General features: G+C 42.7%; 1 protein-coding gene and 1 pseudogene across 3 annotated transcripts in view; both read right to left on the bottom strand.

Moving 5' to 3' along the window:
* Positions 1-23017, bottom strand: part of KIAA2012 (KIAA2012 ortholog) — a 134697-nt gene that overhangs the window by 13702 nt on the left and 97978 nt on the right. For all 3 annotated transcript variants that reach the window (XM_063644890.1, XM_055290233.2, XM_055290232.2), the window contains exons 16-19: positions 8163-8253; positions 5910-6075; positions 4742-4856; positions 2522-2841 (exon numbers count right to left, since the gene is read on the bottom strand). In XM_063644890.1, coding sequence (XP_063500960.1) covers positions 2522-2841; positions 4742-4856; positions 5910-6075; positions 8163-8253 — 692 coding nt within the window. The remainder of the gene's footprint in view (positions 1-2521; positions 2842-4741; positions 4857-5909; positions 6076-8162; positions 8254-23017) is intronic.
* On the bottom strand, positions 10974-15980 carry LOC129488293 (proteasome subunit alpha type-2-like; annotated as a pseudogene).

Below are 23017 nucleotides of genomic sequence, written 5' to 3'. Positions count from 1 at the left end.
ACCCCATCTCTACTAAAAATACAAAAATTAGCCAAGCATGGTGGCATGTATATAAATACAAACAATATATAAATACAAAAATATAAAAACAAAACTGCTTGAGGCCAAGACTCTACCCAGACCAATGAAAATCTCTAGGTGGAAGGCGTTAGTTGTTAAACAGTTTCTTGAGTGATTCTAACATGAAGCCAGAGCTGAGAACCACAGGTTCTAGATAGAAGCCATTTTACCGGCTGGGTGAGGTGGCTCACACCTGTAATTCCAGCAATTTGAGAGGCCAAGGTGGGCGGATCACCTGAGGTCGGGAGTTTGAGACCAGCCTGACCAACATGGAGAAACCCTATCTCTACTAAAAATACAAAATTAGCCAGGTGTGGTGGCACGTGGCTGTAATGCCAGCTAGTCGGGAGGCTGAGGCAGGAGAATTGCTTGAACCCGGGAGGCGGAGGTTGCGGTGAGCCGAGAATGGGCCATTGCACTCCAGCCTGGGCAACAAGAGTGAAGCTCCCTCTAAAAAAAAAAAAAAAAAAAAAAAAAAAAAAGAAGAAGCTATTTTACCAGGGGCGACCTTAGGTATAGATGGGTCAGATTCACATTTAATCCCATAGAAACTCACCTTTCCAATGGAAGGTTGTTCTTTCAGTTTATATGAAGGTTGTCATAGCTTTCTTTTTCTCCCTAGTGCCTCTTCCTCAGAAATATGCCTATGAAGGGAAACTTGAGAGGCAAGCCTTCCAGGAACTCTGTGTATCCAATCAGGGAAAAACCTCCTTGCTTTTTAGCCTTTGCAGAGGCAGCATAGTACTATGGATTGACAATAAATCTAAGAAATGCTGATGATCCCGCAGGTTCAGAAAAGTTCTGCCCGTAGGTTAAAATTTTCACCTGTTGTGCAGAGCCAAATTGTGTGATCCAGGCAGCTGGGAGGGACTGGGAACTATAAAGGAAAATCTTCCTGGAATCCTTTTTGGAAGACCATGAGCCATAAAATAAGTAAATAGATAATAATTTAAAATGGTGACAAGAGTCCTGAAGTTGGAGTCAAAGGACCCAAGCTTAAGTCTTGGCTCTACCACTCAATGGTTGTGCAATTTCTGGCAACCTGCATTTAACTCCTTCCAGTTTCTATTTCTGGATCTGCAAAATGGGGCTAATCATACCTGGCTCACAACTGTGGCTGTAAAGGTTAACGTAATATATGTGAGTTTAACTGTAGTGGCTTAGCTGTGCATGCATTTGTAGTGTTTAAAGCTAGTTTTTAATTTTTCTGTATAAGATGTCAAAATGAAGTTCAGTACCTTAGTCTCAGTGGAAGAAATAGTAAATTATTCCAATAGCAGAGGAAAAATTGGCCATTTTGGTCTTAGTGACAGATGATGTATCTATATGGTATTCTTTTTTAGTTAATTGCAGGGATTTTCTTTTTTCTTTTCTTTCTTTTTTTTTTTATTTGTTTGGTTAGAGATAGAGTCTTGTTCTGTTGCTCAGGCTGGAGTGTAGTGGCATAGTCATAGCTCACTGCAGCCTCAAACTCCTGATCTCAAACAATGCTCCTGCCTTGGCCTCCCAAAGTGCTGGGTTTACAGGCATGCGCCACTGCATCCGGCCTAATTGCAGCAATTTTCAAGGGTAATTTTTCCTTACACTCAGTTTTTCTCTTCAGACCTCCACGTTAGAAGCAAGGTCCCTGGAACAAAGTGACTCTTACATCTTGTGGTTTTTTTTTTTTTTTTTTTTTTTGACGGAGTCTCTCTCTGTCACCCAGGTTGGAGTGTAGTGGCGTGATCTCAGCTCACTGCAACCTCTGCCTCCCGGGTTCAAGCAATTCTCCTGCCTCAGCCTCCCAAGTAGCTGGGATTACAGGCGTGCACCACCATGCCTGGCTAATTTTTGTATTTTTAGTAGAGACGGGGTTTCCCTATGTTGGCCAGGCTGGTCTTGAACTCCTGACCTTGTGATCCACCCTCCTCAGCTTCCCAAAGTGCTGGGATTACAGGCGTGAGCTACCATGCCTGGCCGAAAAGCACCTTGTAAAAGCAGGTATATGTGTACAGGCTGCCTCTCTCTGTTCCAGCTGTATACCGCAGAAACGCAGATTAGGAAAGCAGGAATTTCCACAGCCTTTGGGAGGCAAGTGATAGATGAGCCCTAGCCTAAGTCAAGGAAATATGCTGGGCTCTGACAGCCAGTACCCACCTTTCCCTGTAACCATGAGTCCTGCACTCCTCAGAGATGGGTGCTGTGATCATTTCCTATTCTTTAAAGGGTAGATACTTGCCCTGGCAATGTGGGGGCCTCACAGAATACATCATCACTTCAGAGGGGCTTTGCTACCCCTGCATCTTTGATCAGGTCTGGCTTCTTACTAGGGTCAGAAGGCACCAAAATAGAACAATAAGACCATTAGGTGGTCGAGCTATTTTAGTAAGTGCAGTATAATTAGGGGCAGCTTTCCCACCTCTGCAGTCATGCCAGGTGAGAACAGAACTTCCTCCGTCAAGCTGAGGACATCAGACCCTACCTTGGAAGGGTCCTCACAGCTTCTCTCTTCTTTAGATTCCATGTTGCCAGTGACAGTTGCAATCTGGGAGGGTGATGATCTTCCATCTAGAGAAACTTGGCTCTCCTGGGCATCATATTTGGGAGAAAGCCAAGGGTCCTCTACAAAGGAGTCTGAGGCGAAGGAACCTCTATTTGAGGTGTCTTCTGTTTCATCATAGTTGACATCAGGCCCACTCAGCTCTGCCGCTATCTCCAGATTTCTTTCCTTCTGTGTCCTTTTCCTTTGGGGTCTTGTTTTTTTTTCTAATTTTTTTTTAGCCTTTGAGTCCTTTGACTTTCCTGCGGGAGAACAATTGGGGATAGAGATATAGCTGAGTTAACTTAATGTGATCACTAGACATCATTTTTAGTAACTTTTTTTTTTTTTTTGAGACAGGGTCTTGCTCTGTCGCCCAAGCTGGAGTGCAGTGGCATGATCATGGCTCACTGCAGCCTCGAACTCCTGGGCTTGTGATCCTCCCACCTTGGCTTCCTGAGTAGCTGGGACTGCAGGCACACCACCACGTCTGGCTAATTTTTGCATTTTTTGTAGAAACAGGGTTTTGCCATGTTGCCCAGGCTAGTCTCAAATCCCTGAGCTCAAGCAATCCACCCACCTCAGCCTCCCAAAGTGATGGGATTACAGGTGTGAGCCACCGTGCTGGGCCCCTTTTCAGTAACTTTTAAAAGTTAGCATGCAATGGAATCACCTGGGGTGCAGATTCCTGAGCCCCAGCCCCAGAATCTGGTTCAGTGGGAATCTGCATTGTAACAAACACCCCAAGTGTTTTGGGAAGCGAAGTTCACACACCACCGTTTGAGAAACTACCTTATCCTCTTTGGATCAACTGTCATTCAGCAGTCTTGCTATTAAATAAGTTCTATTTCAGCCGGGCGTGGTGGCTCACGCCTGTAATCCCAGCACTTTGGGAGGCTGAGGCGGGCAGATCACGAAGTTAGGAGTTTGAAACCAGTTTGGCCAATATGGTGAAACCCTGTCTCTACTAAAAATACAAAAATTAGCTGGGCATGGTGGTGGGTGCCTATAATCCCAGCTACTCAGGAGGCTGAGGCAGAAGAATTGCTTGAACCCAGGAGGCGGAGGTTGCAGTGAGCCAAGATCGTGCCACTGCACTCCAGCCTGGGTGACAGAGCGAGACTCCGTCTCAAAAAAAAAAAAAGGTTATATTTCACTCTGACTTATGGTGGGGACAGGACTGTCCAGAGGGTAGGCTTGTACACACAGCTGGAAAGTCATGCCTTGAGAGTCTGGCTTGAGGTTGCAGCTTTGTAACCTGGCAAAGTTCAGCCTTCCATACTCTAAGGACCCTTCCTTCGCTTCACCTTTGGTGGGGGCACCACAAGTATTTCCTTTGCCTAATTCCGCCAATGCTACCCAAGTCATGGGCTACAAAAATGTAAATTCAGCAAGAGATGAACAAGCAAATCTCAAAAACAGGTTTCACTCAGGAGTGTATCCATTGTTGTCCTTTCTGGCAGCACTGGATTTGTTTGGAGGGTCTTTTGAATCGTGGGCAGTAAAGGATGGGTGTAAGTTTTAGGCTAAAGAAAGTGTTCAGAAGCAAAGGAATCTGAGTTCCTGGTCAGGCTCAACATAGGGAACCAAGACAGAAACCGTAGCTTGGAGGATCATTCAACACTTGTGGCGTCCTTCCCCTTCCCAAATGCTCTCACTACCCAATACTCTGATTATGTGATATAGTTATTATTTTATGGAGGCAGTGGCAATAGAATCTGTTGGGAGTCAAACAGGAAAGGACAAGCCCTGGCTCTACCACTTTACTGTCTGATCTACTTGATATTATGTAAGTCACCCAACCTTGCTCAGACTCAGTTGCTACATGAATATAATAACACTTCCTTCATGGAGATGTTGTGAGGATTTAATGAGATCACATATACAGAGTCCTAATAGAGTAGGTATTCAGTAAATAGGTGCTGTTATTATTATAATTTCCTTTCTTGGTGATCACAGGCTTCTAGGCTCCCCGTTTTCCTGTATCTCTGTCTATTAAGATACTGATATGACGTAAGGCTGCAACACCATCTTGGCTATAGTAGTCAAGGAGACTCAAAACAGAGAGTTTGTCCGGTAGGATCCATGCTAATTATCCATACCACCTCCCGACCCCTAACAGAAGTCTTCTCCAGGTTGTTACTTGCGGGCACACTCTCTTACCAATGGCAGCCTCTGCTTCCCCGTAGACTTTTCCTTCTCTCTCCCTTTTGGGTCCTTTGGCTTTGTCTTTCTTGGGTCTTTTCTTTCTCTTGGACTTGTCAATCAAATCCCTCTCCTAAAGGTGAAAAATCAAGGAAGGGGACCATGATATGTATAGGAAATGACAAAATCCATCAAAGAAGATTATGTTGAACAAGGTGACAGACTGGCTTAGAATGGAATTTGTGTGGGTTCCAGGTAAAGCAGAAGAGTGAATCTTAGAGAATGCAGAGCCGATGGGGAGATTCAAGATTCAGCCTTTGATGTAAAACTGCTAGGAATAATTTCATAAGAGGAAAGAGGAAGAAAAAACACTTATGGTCTGCCTCCTTTCTTAGATTCTAAATCATGATCTACAGAGCTGGATCAAAGGGAGATAGTTTTCACCTTTGATAGACTGGCGTTGCCATGATTAATGGTTAACTATTCTAAATCAAAGCCAGCTTTATTCACTGCAGAATTATTTGCTAACTTTCAGGAAACCTCAGGCAGATGACCACAACTATGTCAGTCTTCACCTTTCCCCATGGGCTAGAACAACACAGTGGTTCCTCTTAAGAGAGGATGGCAGAATGGGGTTGTGACTACCCACTCAGTACCTTTGTGGGAATTAGAAATGGGGCCGGATGCAATGGCTCACGCCTGTAATCCCAGCAATTTGGGAAGCTGAGGCAGGTGGATCACCTGAGGTCAGGAGTTCGAGACCAGCCTGGCCAACATGGTGAAACCCCGGCTGTACTGAAAAAATACAAAAATTAGCTGGGAGTGGTGTCACATGCCTGTAATCCCAGCTACTCAGGAGGCTGAGGCAGGAGAATCACTTGAACCTGGGAGGTGGATGTTGCAGTAAGCCGAAACCACGCCACTGCACTCCAGCCTGGGCAACACAGTAAGACTGTGTCTCAAAAAAAAAAAAAAGGAATTAGAAATGATGTTCCATCCTTCAGGAGGATGCAGCCCAATGTGGCTGTGCAGGGCATGGTAAGCAGACCACAGGCTGGACCTCAGTGACCCCCTCATCCCTTTATCAGGTGCCCTCATATAGTGAGCAATCTATACAACTGTACATGGTATCCTTGATGAGATCCAAGTAGAGCTTTCAGACAAGCTTTTAGGGGTTTACACTCACATGACTGATGCTGGCTGATGTCTCCTGGCTAAACAGTCTTGGTTCAGCCTTCCCTTCTCTTTCTCTTGGAAGAAGAGATGGATACACAGCGCTTAACCTCTCGGGTGACTCAGGCCCGTATCCCAGAAGTCCTCTGTGTAGGTGGTGTATAGCATAATCTCTGCCCCTTTGAAAAGAGCAAACCAACAGGACCAAACTAAAGAAAAACTCTGGTGGAAAGAAAGGGGGCAAGTAAGCCAACATCGAGCACCTGTTCTCTGAAGGCACTGTGCCTGACATTTGACATACTTAGTCAACTCTTTTTCTTCTGCATATCCCATGGTAAGGAAGATTAGAAAGATTGGTCTTCACTTTCGGGGTTTCCTCAGGATAAATCCTAAAATTTAGAGAGTGGGATAAATCATTTGCTCTTTGGGGTTGCATATTTATGCTTTTAATTGAATGGCATAGAATTATTTAACTGAAATTTCTTCTATCAAAGGATTAGCTGGAAAAAGAAAGTGGCCTTTAAGAAAGATTGTGTTAGGAACATGTAACTATCAATTCATTCCTTTATGCCCTCTGAATTCTTTTCTTTTTTTTTTTTTTTTGAGACAGAGTCTCACTCTGTCGCCCAGGCTGGAGTTGCAATGGTGCGATCTGGGCTCACTGCAACCTCCACCTCCCGGGTTCTAGTGATTCTCCTGCCTCAGCCTCCTGAATAGCTGGGATTACAGGTGCCCGCCACCATGTCTGGCTAATTTTTGTATTTTAGTAGAGATGGGGTTTCACCATGTTAGTCAGGCTGGTCTCAAACTCCTGACCTTAGATGATCCACTAGCCTCAGCCTCCCAAAGTGCTGGGATTACAGGCATGAGCCACCATGCCAGGCTACATGCCCTCTGAATTCTATCCTTGATCAAATTCAGCCACTAAAAGGTCATGTGCTGTGTTGTTTTTATCCATTGTAGGATTGCTGTCACTCACTGTTTACCCTGAGGATAACTGACTTATGCCCTCTGGGTAAAAAGGGCACTGAAAAGCAGCCACGTGGATTGCAGCAATATCAGTTACTGTGTGCCTGCTCTGTGCCAGGTCTGGTTCTGGGCATTTTATTTTATTTTTTTAGCTAAATGAATATTCTCTTTACTGTGCTCTGCTAGCACAGGGCCTTACTGTAGAAACTTGAGAAATATTTGTTGAATGAGGTGAATGGAATTTCCTGTAAATATATGAGGCTTTAAATCATTCAATGTCACTCTATAAAAGCCTATATGAGAAGTCTCCTTTAGAATTTAGTGCTTGAAAAACCTTTAATTTCCCTGAGGAATAAATAGGTATGCTGCAAATGAGAACCACAAACCTGATCGTTTTCCTTTTTTTTCAGAAATCTCTATGTCAGGAATCCCTCTGTCAAGCCTGAAATTAAGTCACAAAGGCTATGATGACTTTTGTGAAAAGTTCGTGTTTTTTTCTCCTGATTTAAAAAAAATGTGTGTTTTTTGGTGGGGGTGGTTGTCATAAGCATTTAAAATACATTGTGAGAAAAGATCAGGTATAGAATTCTAAAAATGGTGTTCCTCTGGTGGCTGTCTCATTCATCCAAGTGCCTTTCCCCCTTTATTCTTGGGGAACATGAAAGCTTTTTGACCCAGGAGGGAATTCTTACATCCCTGGGCAGGTGACAGCAGGTTCTCAAGTCATCGAGGTTTTTGCAAAGTCACAATAGGCTGTAGTTCCAGATGGAGGCAGAGAGGCCACACCAGCTGCCACTACCGAAGTAGCTTAAGTCAAAACAGTACGCCTGACTGGCCAGGCTCACAGTAAGCACGTAAGTACAGTACACAGGAAGCACTCAATATGGGCTAGCAATTATTATTAATATTGGTGTTAAGATTATTAGCATTATTTATTTTACTCAGAGCTGACTGAATGCTGAGGGGAGAAACCCAGGTTGAAGTGATAGATTTCAGCTTTCTAAGCATCTCTGTAGATCTCAGATTGGACAACTGGAAAGAGCTGTTCCCACAGAGTTAGAGTTAATTTCACTCTTTACCCAACCAGCCAAATAAATATGATTTAGGTAGGAAACACATCACAATATAATCATCCCCAAGAATCTTTGTTTCTTAGACAACCGTTTAATTTTGGCTGTTAGAGTACACTGTCAGCTGAGAACTCCCATGCCTGTCTGGAAAAAAAAACCAAACTAAATCAATTAAAAATACAAACAAAAGCAGAGAAACCCATGTTATTATAACTTTGAACACTTACACCTTTTGCACAATATCTGCTTCTGGGGTCTGGATGTGCTCAGTCCGGGAAGCTCTGAGAGAGTCAAGGGTCATACTCCTTGGCTCTGGGTCTGTGAAAACAGAATATCAATCAATAAAGGACAACAGGCAGTTATCCTAGGAGGAGATCAGACATAGAAAAACATCTACCTGGTGAGTAGCCAAAGGCATGCAAATTAGAACAATGACGTATGCTATACCCAGAAAATTAGCAAATACTTCAGAAACCAAGGCTGACACATGGCAAGTGACATTAAAATTAGTATTAAAATATCCTTTGGGAAAGTGGTATGACAGTATGTATCAGCAATCAGAAAAACGTTCTAGCCTTTGATCAGGAATCTCACTCCTGGTATGTATCATAAGGAAAGAATTCAAAAGAAGAAACAAGCTTTTTGTACCAACTTACTTCTTATTACATTATTATTATTATTATTATTTTTGAGATGGAGTCTCGCTCTGTTGCCCAGGCTGGAGTGCAGTGGCATGATCTCGGGTCAGTGCAACCTCTGCCTCCTGGGTTCAAGTGATTCTCCTACCTCAGCCTCCCGAGTAGCTGGAACTACAGGTGTGTGCCACCACACCCAGCTAATTTTTATGTTTTTAGTAGAGATAGAGTTTCACCATATTGGCCAGGCTGGTCTTGAACTCCTGACCCCATGATCCACCCACCTCGGCCTCCCGAAGTGCTGGGATTACAGGTGTGAGCCACTGTGCCCAGCCAACATTACTATTAATAATGAAAAATTAGGAACAGCTCAACAAGGGAGACTGGGGAAGTAATTTATGATACATTAACTTCACATTTAAAATTATGGTTAAAAAGATAAATAAGCAATATGGAAAATATGATATGACTAGTACAAACATAAACTACAGAATAGTGTGTTAGAACTCTATAAAATCTGGACGGATACAAACTGGAAAACAGAAAAAGGAAATAATAGATAAAATTGGGAGGTTTAGGTGTGTTTATATTTTTTCTTAAAGGTTATAACATTGAAAAGCAAGTTGATTTTAAAAAACACATGTTACGCTCACGCCTGTAATCTCAGCATTTTGGGAGGCCAAGGCAGGCCAATCACCTGGGGTCGAGAGTTGGAGACTGGCCTGGCTAACATGGTGAAACCCCATCTCTACTAAAAATACAAAATTAGCTGGGTGTGGTGGTGCGTGCCTGTAATCCCTGCTAATCGGGAGGCTGAGGCAGGAGAATAGCTTGAACCTGGGAGGTGGAGGTTGCAGTGAGCCCAGATAGCACCACTGCACTCCAGCTTGGGTGACAGAGACTCTGTCTCAATAAATAAATAAAAATAAAATAAAATTTAAAAAACCCCAAAAAACCCCCCAAAAAACAAATGTTAACTTTTTTTTTTGAGACAGAGTCTTGCTCTGTCGCCCTGCCTGGAGTGCAGTGGCATAATCCTGGATCACTGCAACCTCAGCTTCTTGGGCTCAATCAATCCTCCCCACCTCAGTCTCGCAAGTGGCCAGGACCACAGGTGTGCACCACTATACTCGGCTAATTTTTTCTATTTTTCGTATAGACGGGGTCTCACTATGTTGCCTAGGCTGGTCTCGAACTTCTGGGTTCAAGCAATCTGCCCCCCTCAGCCTCCATAAGTGCTGGGATCACAGGCATGAGGCACCATGCCTAGCCAAAAAAAACAAATGTTATCTTATGAGGATATGAGGAAGGGTTACACAGGCCACACAGCTAGGGCTCTTTGCTGGGTGCTCTGAAGACCATGTTGGGCTACTCTTTTAGAATGAAGAGTCTCCAGACCAAGACTTCATATTGGACTAGTCTACATCTTATTTTAGTTACTTTAAATAATTTTTTGATTATGGAAGATACATTTTATTGCAGAAGAATTGGAAAACACAAAAAAATCATAAAGAAGAAGAAACAAAACCCTCACAGTCAACTCATAACTATTAGAACGACTAAAATTAAAGACTGACTGTACTGAGGTTTGACAAGGATGTGGAGGAACTGGAACTCTCATCTACTGCTGTTTGGAATGTAAAATGGTACAACCACTAAGGAAAATAATTCGGCAGTTTTTTAAAAAGTTAAATATATACCTGCTGTACCATCCAACTATCCTACCCCTAGGTATTTTACTCAAGATAAATGAAAGAAATGAAAGCATAAATCCATACAAAGACTTGTACACAGATGTTCATAGCAGTTTTATTTGTAATGGTCAAAACTGAAACAGCTCAAATGTCCATCAACAGATAAACAGATAAACTGGTGTATATATACAATACAATACAACTCAGCAGTAAAAGGGAATGAACTATTGATATACCTGGCAATATGGATGAATCTCAAAATAATTATGTTGAGTGAAAGAAATCATACAAAAAAGTACATATGGCTGGCTGGGTGCGGTGGCTCATGCCTGTAACCTCAGCACTTTACGGGGGCTGAGGCAAGCAGATCATCTGAGGTTGGGAGTTCGAGATCAGCCTGACCAACACGGAGAAACCCCATCTCTAGTAAAAATACAAAATTAGCTGGGCATGGTGGTGCAAGCCTGTAATCCCAGCTACGTGGGAGGCTGAGGCAGAATGGCTTGAACCTGGGAGGTGGAGGTTGCAGTGAGCTGAGATGGCGCCATTGCACTCCAGCCTGGGCAACAAGAATGAAACTGCATCTCAAAAAAAAAAAAAAAAAAAAAAAAAAAAAAAAAAAAAAAAAAAAAAAAAAGTACATATGGTATGATTCCATTTACATAAAATTCTAGAAAATGCAAACTAATCTATAGTGACAGAAAGCACATCAGTGGTTGTCTGGGGATGAAGGAGGCTGGAATAGGGGAGGTATGAGGGTATGAGGAAACTTTTGGGAGTGATGAATATTGTATTTTGATTGTGGTGACGGTTTCATGGGAATTGTACAATTTGAAAAGGTCTTATTGTATGTCAATTATCCCTTGATAAAGCTGCTTTAAAAAAGTAGCAAGAGATATATTAATACAAGGAAAGTGCCTAAACTGGTGCCAGCACACGGTAAAAACAAGCAAGAACCAAAAAAATCTCACCATGCTCTCTCACTCTACCCATATACAACTACTGCAAATATTTTGGTGTATTTGCTTTCAGGTATATATAATGAATATCATATTTCCATATACTTGCTTAGTGTATATTCAGTTTTAATCTACTTTTATATTACAATTTTCCCATATAATTATTCTTAATTTTTTTTTTAAAAATTCTTAGAGACAGGGTCTCGCTCTGTTGCTCAGGGTGGAGTGCGGTGGCATGATCACAGCTCACTGTAACTTTGAACTCCTGGCCTCAAGGGACCTCCCACCTCAGCCTTCTGAATAGCTGAGGCTACAGGTGTACACCACCACACCCAGTTAATGTTTTAAAATTTTTCTTTTTGTAGAGACAGGGTCTTGTCATGTTGCTCAAGCAGGTCTCAAACTCTTGGCCTCAAGCAATTCTCCTGCCTCAACTTCCCAAAGTGTTGAGATGACAGGCATAAGCTGCCATGCCTGGCCTAAATGTTCTTAAAAATGATTTTAGGCTAGATGTGGTAGCTTATGTCTATAATCCCAGGACTTTGGGAGGCTGAGGCAGGCAGATTGCTTGAGCGCAGGAGTTTGAGACCAGCCTGGGCAGCCTGGTGAGACCCTGTCTCTACAAAAAATAGAAAAATCAGCCGGGCATGGTGGCATAAGCCTGTCATCCCAGCTACTCAGGGGGCTGAGGTGGGAGGATCGCTTGAGCTTGGGAGATCGAAGCTGCCGTGAGCTGTGATGGCACCACTGCACTCTAGCATGAAAGACAGAGTGGGACCCTGTCTCAAAAAAATTTTTTAATAGCAGCACAGTATGTTATCGCATGAATGTACCATAAGTGACTTAACCAAACATGTAATTTTAAAAATTCACATTGCTTCTATTTTTTATAACTATAAAGAACTTTGCATAGAATATCATTGAAAGGAATTTTTATTTTGTTTTGTTTCTGAGACAGTTTCGCTCTGTCACCCAGGCCGGAGTGCAGTGGTGCGATCTTGGCTCACCACAACCTCCACCTCCTGGGTTCAACCGATTCTCATCCCTCAGCCTCCTGAGCAGCGAGGATTACACGCCTGCACCACCATGCCCAGCTAATTTTTTTGTATTTTTAGTAGAGACTGGGTTTTGCTATGTTGGCCAAGCTGGTCTTAAACCCTGGCCTCAAGTGATCCACCCGCCTCGGCCTCCCAAAGTATTGGGATTACAGGTGTGAACCACAGCAACTGGCCAGGAATGTTTTGATTATTAAAAAATTTACTCTTTGTTCATATTTCTGATTAATGGATGTACAGTCTATTTTTTGTGGGTTTAGCAGTTTATCAGGATTTATAAGTGTCATTTTAAAAACAGTCGATTTAAACCATGTAGAAATACGTATGCAAAAAGTCTGCAAAACAAAACATACTTTAAACATGTTTAAGTAGATAGATTATCTGAAATTCTGGATTTTTCAGCCACTTCATTGTTATGCAGCCAAGTAATTCTTTTTTTTTTTTTTTTTTTTTTTTTGAGAAGGAGTTTCACTCTTGTTGCCCAGGCTGGAGTGCAATGGCCCCATCTCGGCTCACCGCAACCTCTGCCTCCTGGGTTCAAGTGATTCTCCTGCCTCAGCCTCCCGAGTAGCTGGGATTATAGGCATGCACCACCACGTCCAGCTAATTTTGTATTTTTAATAGAGACGGGGTTTCTCCATGTTAGTCAGGCTGGTCTTGAACTCCCGACCTCAGGTGATCTGCCCATCTTAGCCTCCCAAAGTGCTGGGATTACAGGCATGAGCCACCGCGCCCGGCCGGCAGCCAAGTAATTCTTAACTTCAGTTGGAGTAAGCCCCCTAAATCCAGCTTCGTTGAAGATTCCAACTTCTATGTTATCCTCTGTCATTTGGCCTTCAAAGCTTTCCTTTAGGGTTAAGATGGCTGTATGAATGGCATCTTCAAGTTCCAGATCTTCATTTTATCTTTTCTCAAGGGAAGTTTTCCCATTCACGTAGTTCTTTCCCATTGCTGTGGCTTTCCAGGCCAAATAAGCTCCAGATGGATCTGACCGAAATAAATATGGTCGTCCCTCATTCCAACCACAAACAAGTAAAGAAACTCCAAATGGACGAACACCACCTGACTGAGTATATTCTTGCATCACAGAAGCTACTCTCTGTACTAGCTGAGCTGTGGGAATGGGCACTTGGTACACAAGATAGTATTGCTGAGCTAGTTTCGAGCTCTGTGCACAAGCACTATGTAATCTGGGCCCATGCCACTGTACACCAAACCTATATGCTTGGTAATTGGTTCCACTTTGTCTACACTTCGCTCATCATACAGAATGAATTTCTGTTTTTTCTCGGTTGCTAATACCACACCATTTGCAGCTTTAATTCCCACTGACAGGGCTTCTCCAGCTATAGCAGCCAAAGCATATTCAATCCGGACAAGTTTATCAGACCGGCTGAATGTAGTCAGCAAAAAGCCGTACCGCGCTCCGCCATCTTTACCCGAAGAGTCAAAGCTCAAGGATGTACAGTTTTTAGGTCACAATGCCTACTGCCAAATTGTTCCCCAGAAAATTTGTACCAATTTGAATCAGATAGACACAGATGCTGGTCTAAGGGAGCTTACATTCCAGTGGGGAAGATGAATATTAAAACAAAACCAACCTCAAAACACAAAACTGTTTTTGAAAGGAAGACTCTAATATTCAATTCGTGCCTTTCTCTCTGAGAAGTAGATTCTTGCATGAATTAATTTATTCCTCCTCAGTTTTATTTGAAGATGTTATACTTTTAAAGAAATATTTGAAAAGAAAAAGTCCATCCATTATTCCATTGGCATCATTCCCTTAATACTACAGTTAATCTATTTTTCAATGTTATTTTGTGGTTTCCCCGCCCAACAGCTTCTTTGCAACTTTGGTTTTCTTCTACTTCTACTCAGGTTCAGGGAGGTGTACACTGTCTCTCAAATCAACCTCCAGGCTTTAGAGGGGCACAAGATTGTTAACGTGCAAAGGTAGTTGAGGAATTGGAAAGATTGACTGGGGCTGTACCTTGGAATTTATTTTGTCTTGGATAATATGTAACATTAACAGAGAGCAGAAGCTGATTAAAGTATCTTAGTGCCAAAGGGTAGTTCTGTGAGGGTTTCTTTCCTTAACATGACTGGCGCGAAAAAACTCTCACTGAAGACCTTCGCTGCTCTTCATAACTATTTTGAACTCTGGGACAGGGCATGAAAGAACCAGCAGAGGGCGTATTTGTATTGACCAAAAGCTGAGGTTGTACGTTGGTGAAACTTCCATTGTGATTAGAATTGAAACCTTCCCAGTTTTGGGATGTGGGCCATAGAAGGGTGATTTTGTTTTCTCTTAGTAAAATAACCTGATATTTAGGAAGTATTGGAACAAACGAAGTCAGTGCTTTGAATAACTTACAACTTTTAACTACTTTTTAAAAGTCTATAAAATATCTTAAGCATCCACAGTAGAAGAAAAAATACTGTATACTCACCGCCTATGGATTTACCACTTAGTTTTGTAAAATTTTAACATTTTGCCATATTTGAGTCATGCATTTTTTTCTTTCTTTCTTTCTTTTTTTTTTTCCTGAGACGGCGTCTCACTCTGTTGCCCAGGATGGAGTGCAGTGGCACCATCTCAGCTCACTGCAACCTCCACCTCCTAGGTTCAAGCAATTCTCCTGCCTCAGCCTCCCAAGTAGCTGGGATTACAGGTGTGTGCCACCATGCTCAGCTTATTTTTGTATTTTTACTACAGACAGGGTTTCACCATGTTGGCCAGGCTGGGCTTGAACTCCTGACCTTGTGATCTGCCCGCCTTGGCCTCCCAAAGTGCTGGGATTACAGGCATGAGCCACTGTGCCCAGCCTGAGTCATGCATTTTCTAAAGAAATAAAACATTTAAGACACAGTCCAAGACTTCATTTATCACATGCTACTATGGTGTGAATGTTATCGTCTCCTTCAAAATTCATGTGTTGGAAACTCAATATTCAATGCAGCAGTATTGGGAGGTGGGGCTTAATACAAAGTGTTTAGGTCATGGAGGGCTCCATCCTCATCAATGGATTAATGCTGCTATAAAAAGGGTTTGTGGGCTGGGCACAGCGATGCACACCTGTAGTCCCAGCTACTTGGGACGCTGAGACCGTGGATAGTGTGAGCCCAGGAATTCAGGTTGAGCCTGGGCAACATAGAGAGACCCCATCTCTAAAAAAAGAAAAAGGGCTTGTGGGAATGAATTCCCTCTCTCTTGCCTTTTTGCCTCCCACCACGTGAGGACACAGTAAGAAACCTGCATCTTGATCTTGGGCTTCTCAGCCTCCAGAACTGTGGGAGACTGTTCTGTTCTTCATAAATTACCCAATCTCAGGCATTCTGTTATAGCAACACAAAATGGATTAAGACACATATAATCCCATTTCCCTCTCCCTCCCAGAGGTAATCAGTCTCTTCAATTTGATATTTATCAGTCTTCATATATATTTTCATATCTGTAATACATATACATGCACATGTAAAAAATATATAGTATTATTTTACATATTAAAACTTTACATAAATGATATTATTTATGTAACTTTTTCAACTTGCCTTATTTTGCTTAATAAGGCAAAAAACCCTTAATAAGTCTTTTGGGATTAACCCATATTAATACATGTAATTTTATTTTCAGCTATCATACAGTATTCCGTTGTATAAATATATGACCATTTTAAAATCCACTTTACTGTTGGTGGCCATTTTGGTTATTTCCAATTGTTTATGATTATAAATAATGTTTCAATGAACCTTTTTAGGTGAGTCACTGTTCATACATACTTTCTCTAAAGGATACCTGGGAATGAACTTGTTGGGATGCAGGATATATGCATCTTCAATTTATTGAATATTTTCAAATTGCTCTAAATTACTAAAACTTTATATCTTCATTAATAGCGTTTATAGACTTTTAAACTTTTGCTGGTCTGATATATATGAAATGATATCTTTTTGTTTTAATTTGGATTTTCCTGATTAGTAGGGAGAACTTTTTTTTTCTCTATGGCCATTTATTTGAATTTCTTCTTCTGTTAGTTGCCTGTTCATATCATTTGCTCATTTTTCCATTTGGTTGATTGTCTTTTTCTTTCCCTATTTGTAGAGGGAAGAAATGCTGCTGCATTTTGGTTACTAATGCTTTGTTGGTTATATGCATTGCAGGTATCTCTTTCTAATCTGCAATTTGGCTTTTAACTTTATGCTGTCTTGTTGAAAACTTCAAACTTTAATATAGTCAGATTCATTGGCCAGGCACAGTGGCTCACACCTGTAATCCCAGCACTTTGGGAGGCCAAGGCAGGCTGATCATTTGAGTTCAGGAATTTGAAACCAGCCTGGCCAACATGGTGAAACCCTGTCTCTACTAAAAATACAAAAATTAGCCGGGCCTGGTGGCGCACACCTGTAATCCCAGCTACTTGGAAGGCTGAGGCAGCAGAATCACTTGAACCCAGGGGACAGAGTTTGCAGTGAGTCAAGATCATGCCATTGCACTTTCTGGGCAATACAGCGAGACTCCGTCTCAAAAAAAAAAAAAGATTTATCAATAATTTTCTTTATGGTTTGTGTTATGAATAATAGGTAAAAAGTTTTTTCCTTTCCCAAATTCATAAAGATATTCTGTTATATTTTCCTCTAAAAGTTAAATTTTGCTTTTTGATGTTAAGCTCCTGAATACACCTGATATTTTGTGAGGTAAGAATTTTAAAATTGCATAACCAGTTGTCTCAAAATTATATAGTGAATAATAGATCATCCTTTCTCCACTATTTCCCTTTATAATGCCATTGCCATATATCAAGTTTCCATATGTGGGCACATTTATTTCTGGATTCTCTATTCTCTTCTGTCTGTCTCTAAGCCAATAGCACAGTTTTATTTTTTACAGCTTTAAAATAAGTTTTTATATTTGTCAGGGCAAACTTCCACTTTATTTTTCTTCAAAATTATACTGGCTAATGTCTTAGTCTGTTCAGGCTGCTATAACAAAATACCATAAACTGGGGAGCTTAGAAACAACAGAAATTTATTTCTTGTGGGTCTAGAGGCTGGAAAGTTCAAGATCAAGGTGCTGGAACATTCAGTGTCTGGGGAAGTCTCACTTTCTGGTTCATGGAGGGCACCTTCTTTTGTGTCCTCATATGATAAAAGGGGCAAGACAGCTCTCTGGGGCCTCTTTTGTAAAGGCACTAATCTCATTTATGAGGGCTCTGCCCTCATGACTTACTTAATCACCTTCCAGAGGCCCGACCTCCAAATACCTTTACATTGGTGATTAGGTTTCAGCATGTGAATTTTGGGGGAACACAAACATTCAGACCATGACAGCTATTTCTGGCTTTTCTATATGAATTTTAATATCAGCTAATCATGTTCTGCCAAAAATCCTGTTGGGGATTTTTTAAATTGAAATTGCACTGAATTTATAGACTGCCAAAAGGAAAAGCCAAACCAAACCGGAATCTGATCAAGTCTCTAGATCCAAGTGTTAACTTACAGGACATGTGGAAGACAGAGAAACATGTTAAACTACACCATGAGGACGCAATCAGCAAAGTCTTGATTGAAACTCAACAAGACAAGTGACCCAATTTCCTACAAATACACTAAAAGGGGGAAAAAAAGAAATGGAAGAGAACTTATAAATTCAATGAGATTTAAAGGCCATATCAACCAATTGCAAACAGTTGGTTTGCAAATTCCAAAAGAATTATAATAATTATGGGACAATTTGAACTTTGAAAACTGATTGAATATTCAATTATATTAAAGAATTATTTAAATTTTGGGTGTAATAATGGTATCATGATTATGTTAAAAGTCATTTCTAATCTTTGAGAGATATGTTCTCATGTATATATGAATAAAATCATATGAGCCTAAAATTTGTTTCAAAATAACATGGGAGAGAGAAAGGAGTTGGAGATACAGGTGAGCAACGTTGGCCAAGAGATGGGTATATGGGATTCACCGTGCTGCTCTGTTCACTTCTGTGTATGTTTGCAGTTTCCCATAATAACGATTCCTTTTAAATTCTATTTTTAAATTGTGCTTTATGTTTTCAAACACTATTTTTTACACAATTGATTTCTGTGTATTGATCTGTATTTAGTAATCTTGCTGAATTCTTTTGTCTTTTAATGTCTTGTCTGTAGAGTTCCTTGAATTTTCCATGTGACTAATAATACAGTCTGGAAATAATACCAGTGTCATTTTCCTCCTTCCTATCCTTTCATCTTTCCTTTCTTTGGTTTCTTTACCGTTCTGGCTAGCATTGCTAGTACCATGTTGAATAGAATCACTGACAGAGGACATCCTTGTCCTAGTCCTGTCTCTAAAGAGAATGCTTCTTGGCCAGGTGCAGTGCCGCATGCCTGTAATCCCAGCACTTTGGGAGGCCGAGGAGGGTGGCCTGGGGTCAGGAGTTCGAGACCAGCCTGACTAACACAGTGAAGCTCCATATCTACTAAATACAAAAAATTAGCCAGGTGCGGTGGTGAGCAACTGTAATCCCAGCTACTTGGGAGGCTGAGGCAGGAGAATCGCTTGAACCAAGGAGGCGGAGGTTGCAGTGAGCCGAGATTGTGCCTTTGCACTCCAGTCTGGGTGACAAGAGCAAAACTGCGTCTCAAAAAAAAAAAAAAAAAGAATGCTTCTCAAGTTCTACCATTCAAGTATTCCAGTGTGATGTTTACTACAGGTTTTTCCATGGATACTCTTTGTCAAAATCAAGAAGCCCTCTTCTATTCTTAGTCTGATAAGTTTTAATTGGGAATGGGTGAATTTTATTTTTTCCTTTTGCATCTATTGAGATGACCCTAAGGCTTTTCCCCACTAACCTCTTAGTGTGGATTATAAACATATTTTCATATGTTAGACTTTCTTTGAATTCTTGTGATAAACCAAATTCAGTTGTGTGTATTGTTAATACTTTTAAAAATATAAGCTTAAGAATTTGATTGGTTAATAGTTTATTTAGGAGTTTTGTATGTTTGATCATAAGTGAGATTGGTCTATAATTTTCCTTTATTTATTTATTTTTTTGAGATGGAGTTTCGTTCTTGTTGCCCAGGCTGGAGTGCAATGGTGCTATCTTGGCTCACCGCAACCTCTGCCTCCCGGGTTCAAGCGATTCTCCTGCCTCAGCCTCCTGAGTAGCTGGGATTACAGGCATGTGCCACCACGCCTGGCTGATTTTGTATTTTTAGTAGAGACACGGTTTCTCCATGTTAGTCAGACTGGTCTCGAACTCCTGGTCTCAGGTGATCCGCTCACCTTGGCCTCCCAAAGTGCTGGGATTACAGGCGTGAGTGACCAGGCCCGGCCTATAATTTTCCTTTCTTATGTTGTCCTTATCTCTAGTTTTAGCTGCTTTTGGATTTTGACAAATTTAGGTCTCTTGTTAGAAATGAGCTTTTCTTCCTGGAAGGTGAAGAGAATTTTCAGAATCAAGGGATGACTGCTGTTCTCTGGGACTCTGGGGGACTTCCCTGGGGACTTCCTCAGTCTGGGCTGAGTAGGAGTAAACCAGAAACATTCCTAAGGGTGCGCCACTCCCCACTTCCTCCTCCTCCAATATGAAGGAGAACTCTGAAATACTTCCCAGAGGAAAAATAGAGCAGTACCAGAGTTAGGTCATCTAGGTGCTAAGGACTAGCAGAATATTTTGCACCTAATACTGCGGGCTGCACATAGCAGGGCCTGGCAGTGTGCTGTGCCGTGACTGTGCAGGCATCATAATGGGCAATGTGGGGAGCAAGGAGCCCCAGACCTTTGCATGGTGCCATCTTCCAGGCTGTAGATTCTGGTGAGTGGCACCACCAGGACTCCTGGGCACACACTTCTGGTCTCCCTGTTTTCTCCACAGTGTTAGGAGGAACTTCTCCCACACTGGCTACTCCTCACTTCTTTGCACAGGTCAGGCCATCATTACACTTGCTCCTTCTGGAGCTGTTTATTCCTGAAGCTGGAAACTGCCCAAGGAAAAGCCTTCACAATGAAACTGACCTGAACGGAACTGAACTGAACTAGATAACCACAAACACTGGGCAGACTCCAGTTACCCTGGTTTTAATAATTAGTTGTCATGCACGATTCTCTTGACTTGCAGGCCTCAGGTTTCTTCATCCATAATGTAAAAGAACTTCTAGATCACCTCCAAGATTCATGCTGGCTTAAAAACATACTGCCATAATTTCGTGACGTTTCCCTGACTTTTTACTATTTCCTCTCAGAAACACATGGATGGCATCACAACTCAAAGATTCAGGGACCATGGAGTCATAGAAACCTGGGTTCATCCCTCAGCTTCTCCACTTACTGGCTGTGTGCCCCTTGGGCAAGTTACCTAACCTCTTTGAGCCTCATTTTCCTCATCTGTGGAATAGGGATAATGCACTTTACCTCATAAGGTTATAGTGAGGATAAAGTAAGTTCAAAGTACATAAAGCACCTAGCATTATGTCTTGCTTCATAGTAAATGCCAAAAATGGCCAGGCGCGGTGGCTCACGCCTGTAATCCCAAAAGTTTGGGAGGCCGAGGAGGGCGGATCACCTGAGGTCAGGAGTTCGAGACCAGCCTGACAAACATGGCGAAAACCCGTCTCTACTAAAAATACAAAAATTAGCAGGGTGTGGTGGCAGGCGCCTGTAATCCCAGCTACTCGGGAGGTTGAGGCGGCTGAATTGCTTGAACCTGGGAGGCGGAGGTTGCAGTGAGCCATCGCGCCATTGCACTCAAGCCTGGGCAACAGAACGAGACTCTGTCTCAAAAAAAAAAAAAAAAAAAAAAAGTAAATGCCAAAAATTACTTCCCTTTTCTCCACCCCAAGTGGAAAACTGGCCAAAATAAAACGGTATCAATTAAAAAGTCCAAATTGGGTGGCACTCCAGGGGTTTGCCTGCCTCCCTGCCTTCTCCCCAGGGACTATGCGTGCCTACTTTTCAGATGTTTAGACCTTCCAGCTCTGCCAGTCTCCATCTCGGGATGGAGTCCACAGGAGGCCCCAGCGTTAGAGACATCACAAGCCACCACAGAGAGGAAAAGAAAAGACTAAAGGAGGCGACACACCCGGAGAAGTGACCCTTCGGGGAGAGCCCGCCCGGGGTCTTGAGCTCACCAGCGAGGAGCTCCTTTTGTAAGGCCAGGACGACCTCGCGCAGCAGAGAGGCGCTAGGCAGAAGTCTCTCCGACGCTGCGGGGACCCGGAGCGGCGCTATTGAAGCCATAAACGCGGCAGGCCCCAAGAGAAGCTGCTCCCCGCGCGCCTGCTGCGGGGCCCCTGCCGCCGGGAGGCGCAGATGCGGCACTGCTGGGCCACTTTGGCCTCTCTCCCCGATTGGCCACACCTTTTTTTCCCTTTAAAAAAACTGCTTGAAGAATCTTTTCATTCATATTTCTCTAGTTGGGGTGTGTGTGTGTGTGTGTGTGCGTGCGTGCATGTGTGTCTGTGTATATGTGTCTGTGTGTGTGTCTATGTATGAATGTGTGTGTGTATATGTGTGTGTGTGTGTGTGTGTGTGTGTGTGTGTAGTATTTCTTTAAATCTGTATTTCCCCGGACCTTGCTGTTTTCTCCCCTGGGGGGCAAACCCTCTTCTTGATAGCTGTTAACATCCAGCATTAATCTATGCAGACAGCCTGGGGAGGTCAGCCTCAATGTTGCCCAGCTCTGCGACCAAGGATGTGGTACTTAAACCACTTTGTGCCTCAATTTTCTCATCTGACAAATAGGGATATCAAGGCCTGCTTCTTTACAGTATTAGTATAAAAGTTAAATGAGGCACTTTACAGAAAATGCATAGCCTGGTGCCTGGCACACAGGGAGTGTGAACTGCTGCCTTCTCTTGATGTCTTCAGCACAAATGGGTGAATGCAGTCCAGGTTCGTAAATGACTTCCTTCATGTCAGCCGTTACCTCCTTCAGGAAGCCCTATCTGATTTCTCTCTATCTGAATCAGATTTCTGCCCCGGTCTGGATCAGTTGTCCTTCCTGTATTCTCTTAGAGCACTGATCACACTCCACTCACTGGAGCTGTCTGCACACATATCTGTTTCCTCCACCAAAGCGGGAGCTGCAGTAAGGAGTGTGTTTTATCCAACCACGAAGGCTATGAAACTTAGTAGGGATCAGCAAGTGTATGCTGAGTGAATAATGGAAGCTTCCATTCATGCAGTCGGTGGTTAAAGACTTAAGACGGCCTGAACCTGGAGGCTGAACCACGGAGCTATCTCAGTGGTAGTACTGTGGATTCTGCTTTTCCCCTTAACAGACACAGTTCCAATGTCATTGAATCACAGAAAGTGAGAAACAGAGATTGGAAGGTCAATTTTGTTATTTTCAGATCAGGAAGTGGAAGCCTCCAGAGGCCCAGAGGTTTATGGCGTCCTCGCGCCATGCAGGAGAACCGTGGCAAAGCAGTGCTCCTATCTTGACCCACTGAGCTTTCACTCACTTGTTGCTGCACTGAGCCAGCGCTCACAAATGGCACAGGGATGGCCTCCTCCCAGGCTGTCACCTGAGGGAGGCTGGGTGGTAGCAGAGATTTATGTAGGACACAGTGAAGGTGGCAGACCGGCCTTCCCCAGAAGTTGGGGTGGGAGATGGGCTTGGGAAGGAGGCCCGGCCCCAGTCCTGGATCTGCAGCCTACCACTGTGCAAGCCTGAGCGACTCATAGATGGCCAGAGCATGAGAATGGGATGGGCCCCTAGAGATGATCCATCCCGACCTCCTTGGTTG

The sequence above is a fragment of the Symphalangus syndactylus genome, chromosome 8, assembly GCF_028878055.3.
Source record: "Symphalangus syndactylus isolate Jambi chromosome 8, NHGRI_mSymSyn1-v2.1_pri, whole genome shotgun sequence".
Taxonomy (NCBI): domain Eukaryota; kingdom Metazoa; phylum Chordata; class Mammalia; order Primates; family Hylobatidae; genus Symphalangus; species Symphalangus syndactylus.
Note: the sequence above shows the minus strand (reverse complement) of the source record. Positions and strands in the feature narration are given on the sequence as shown.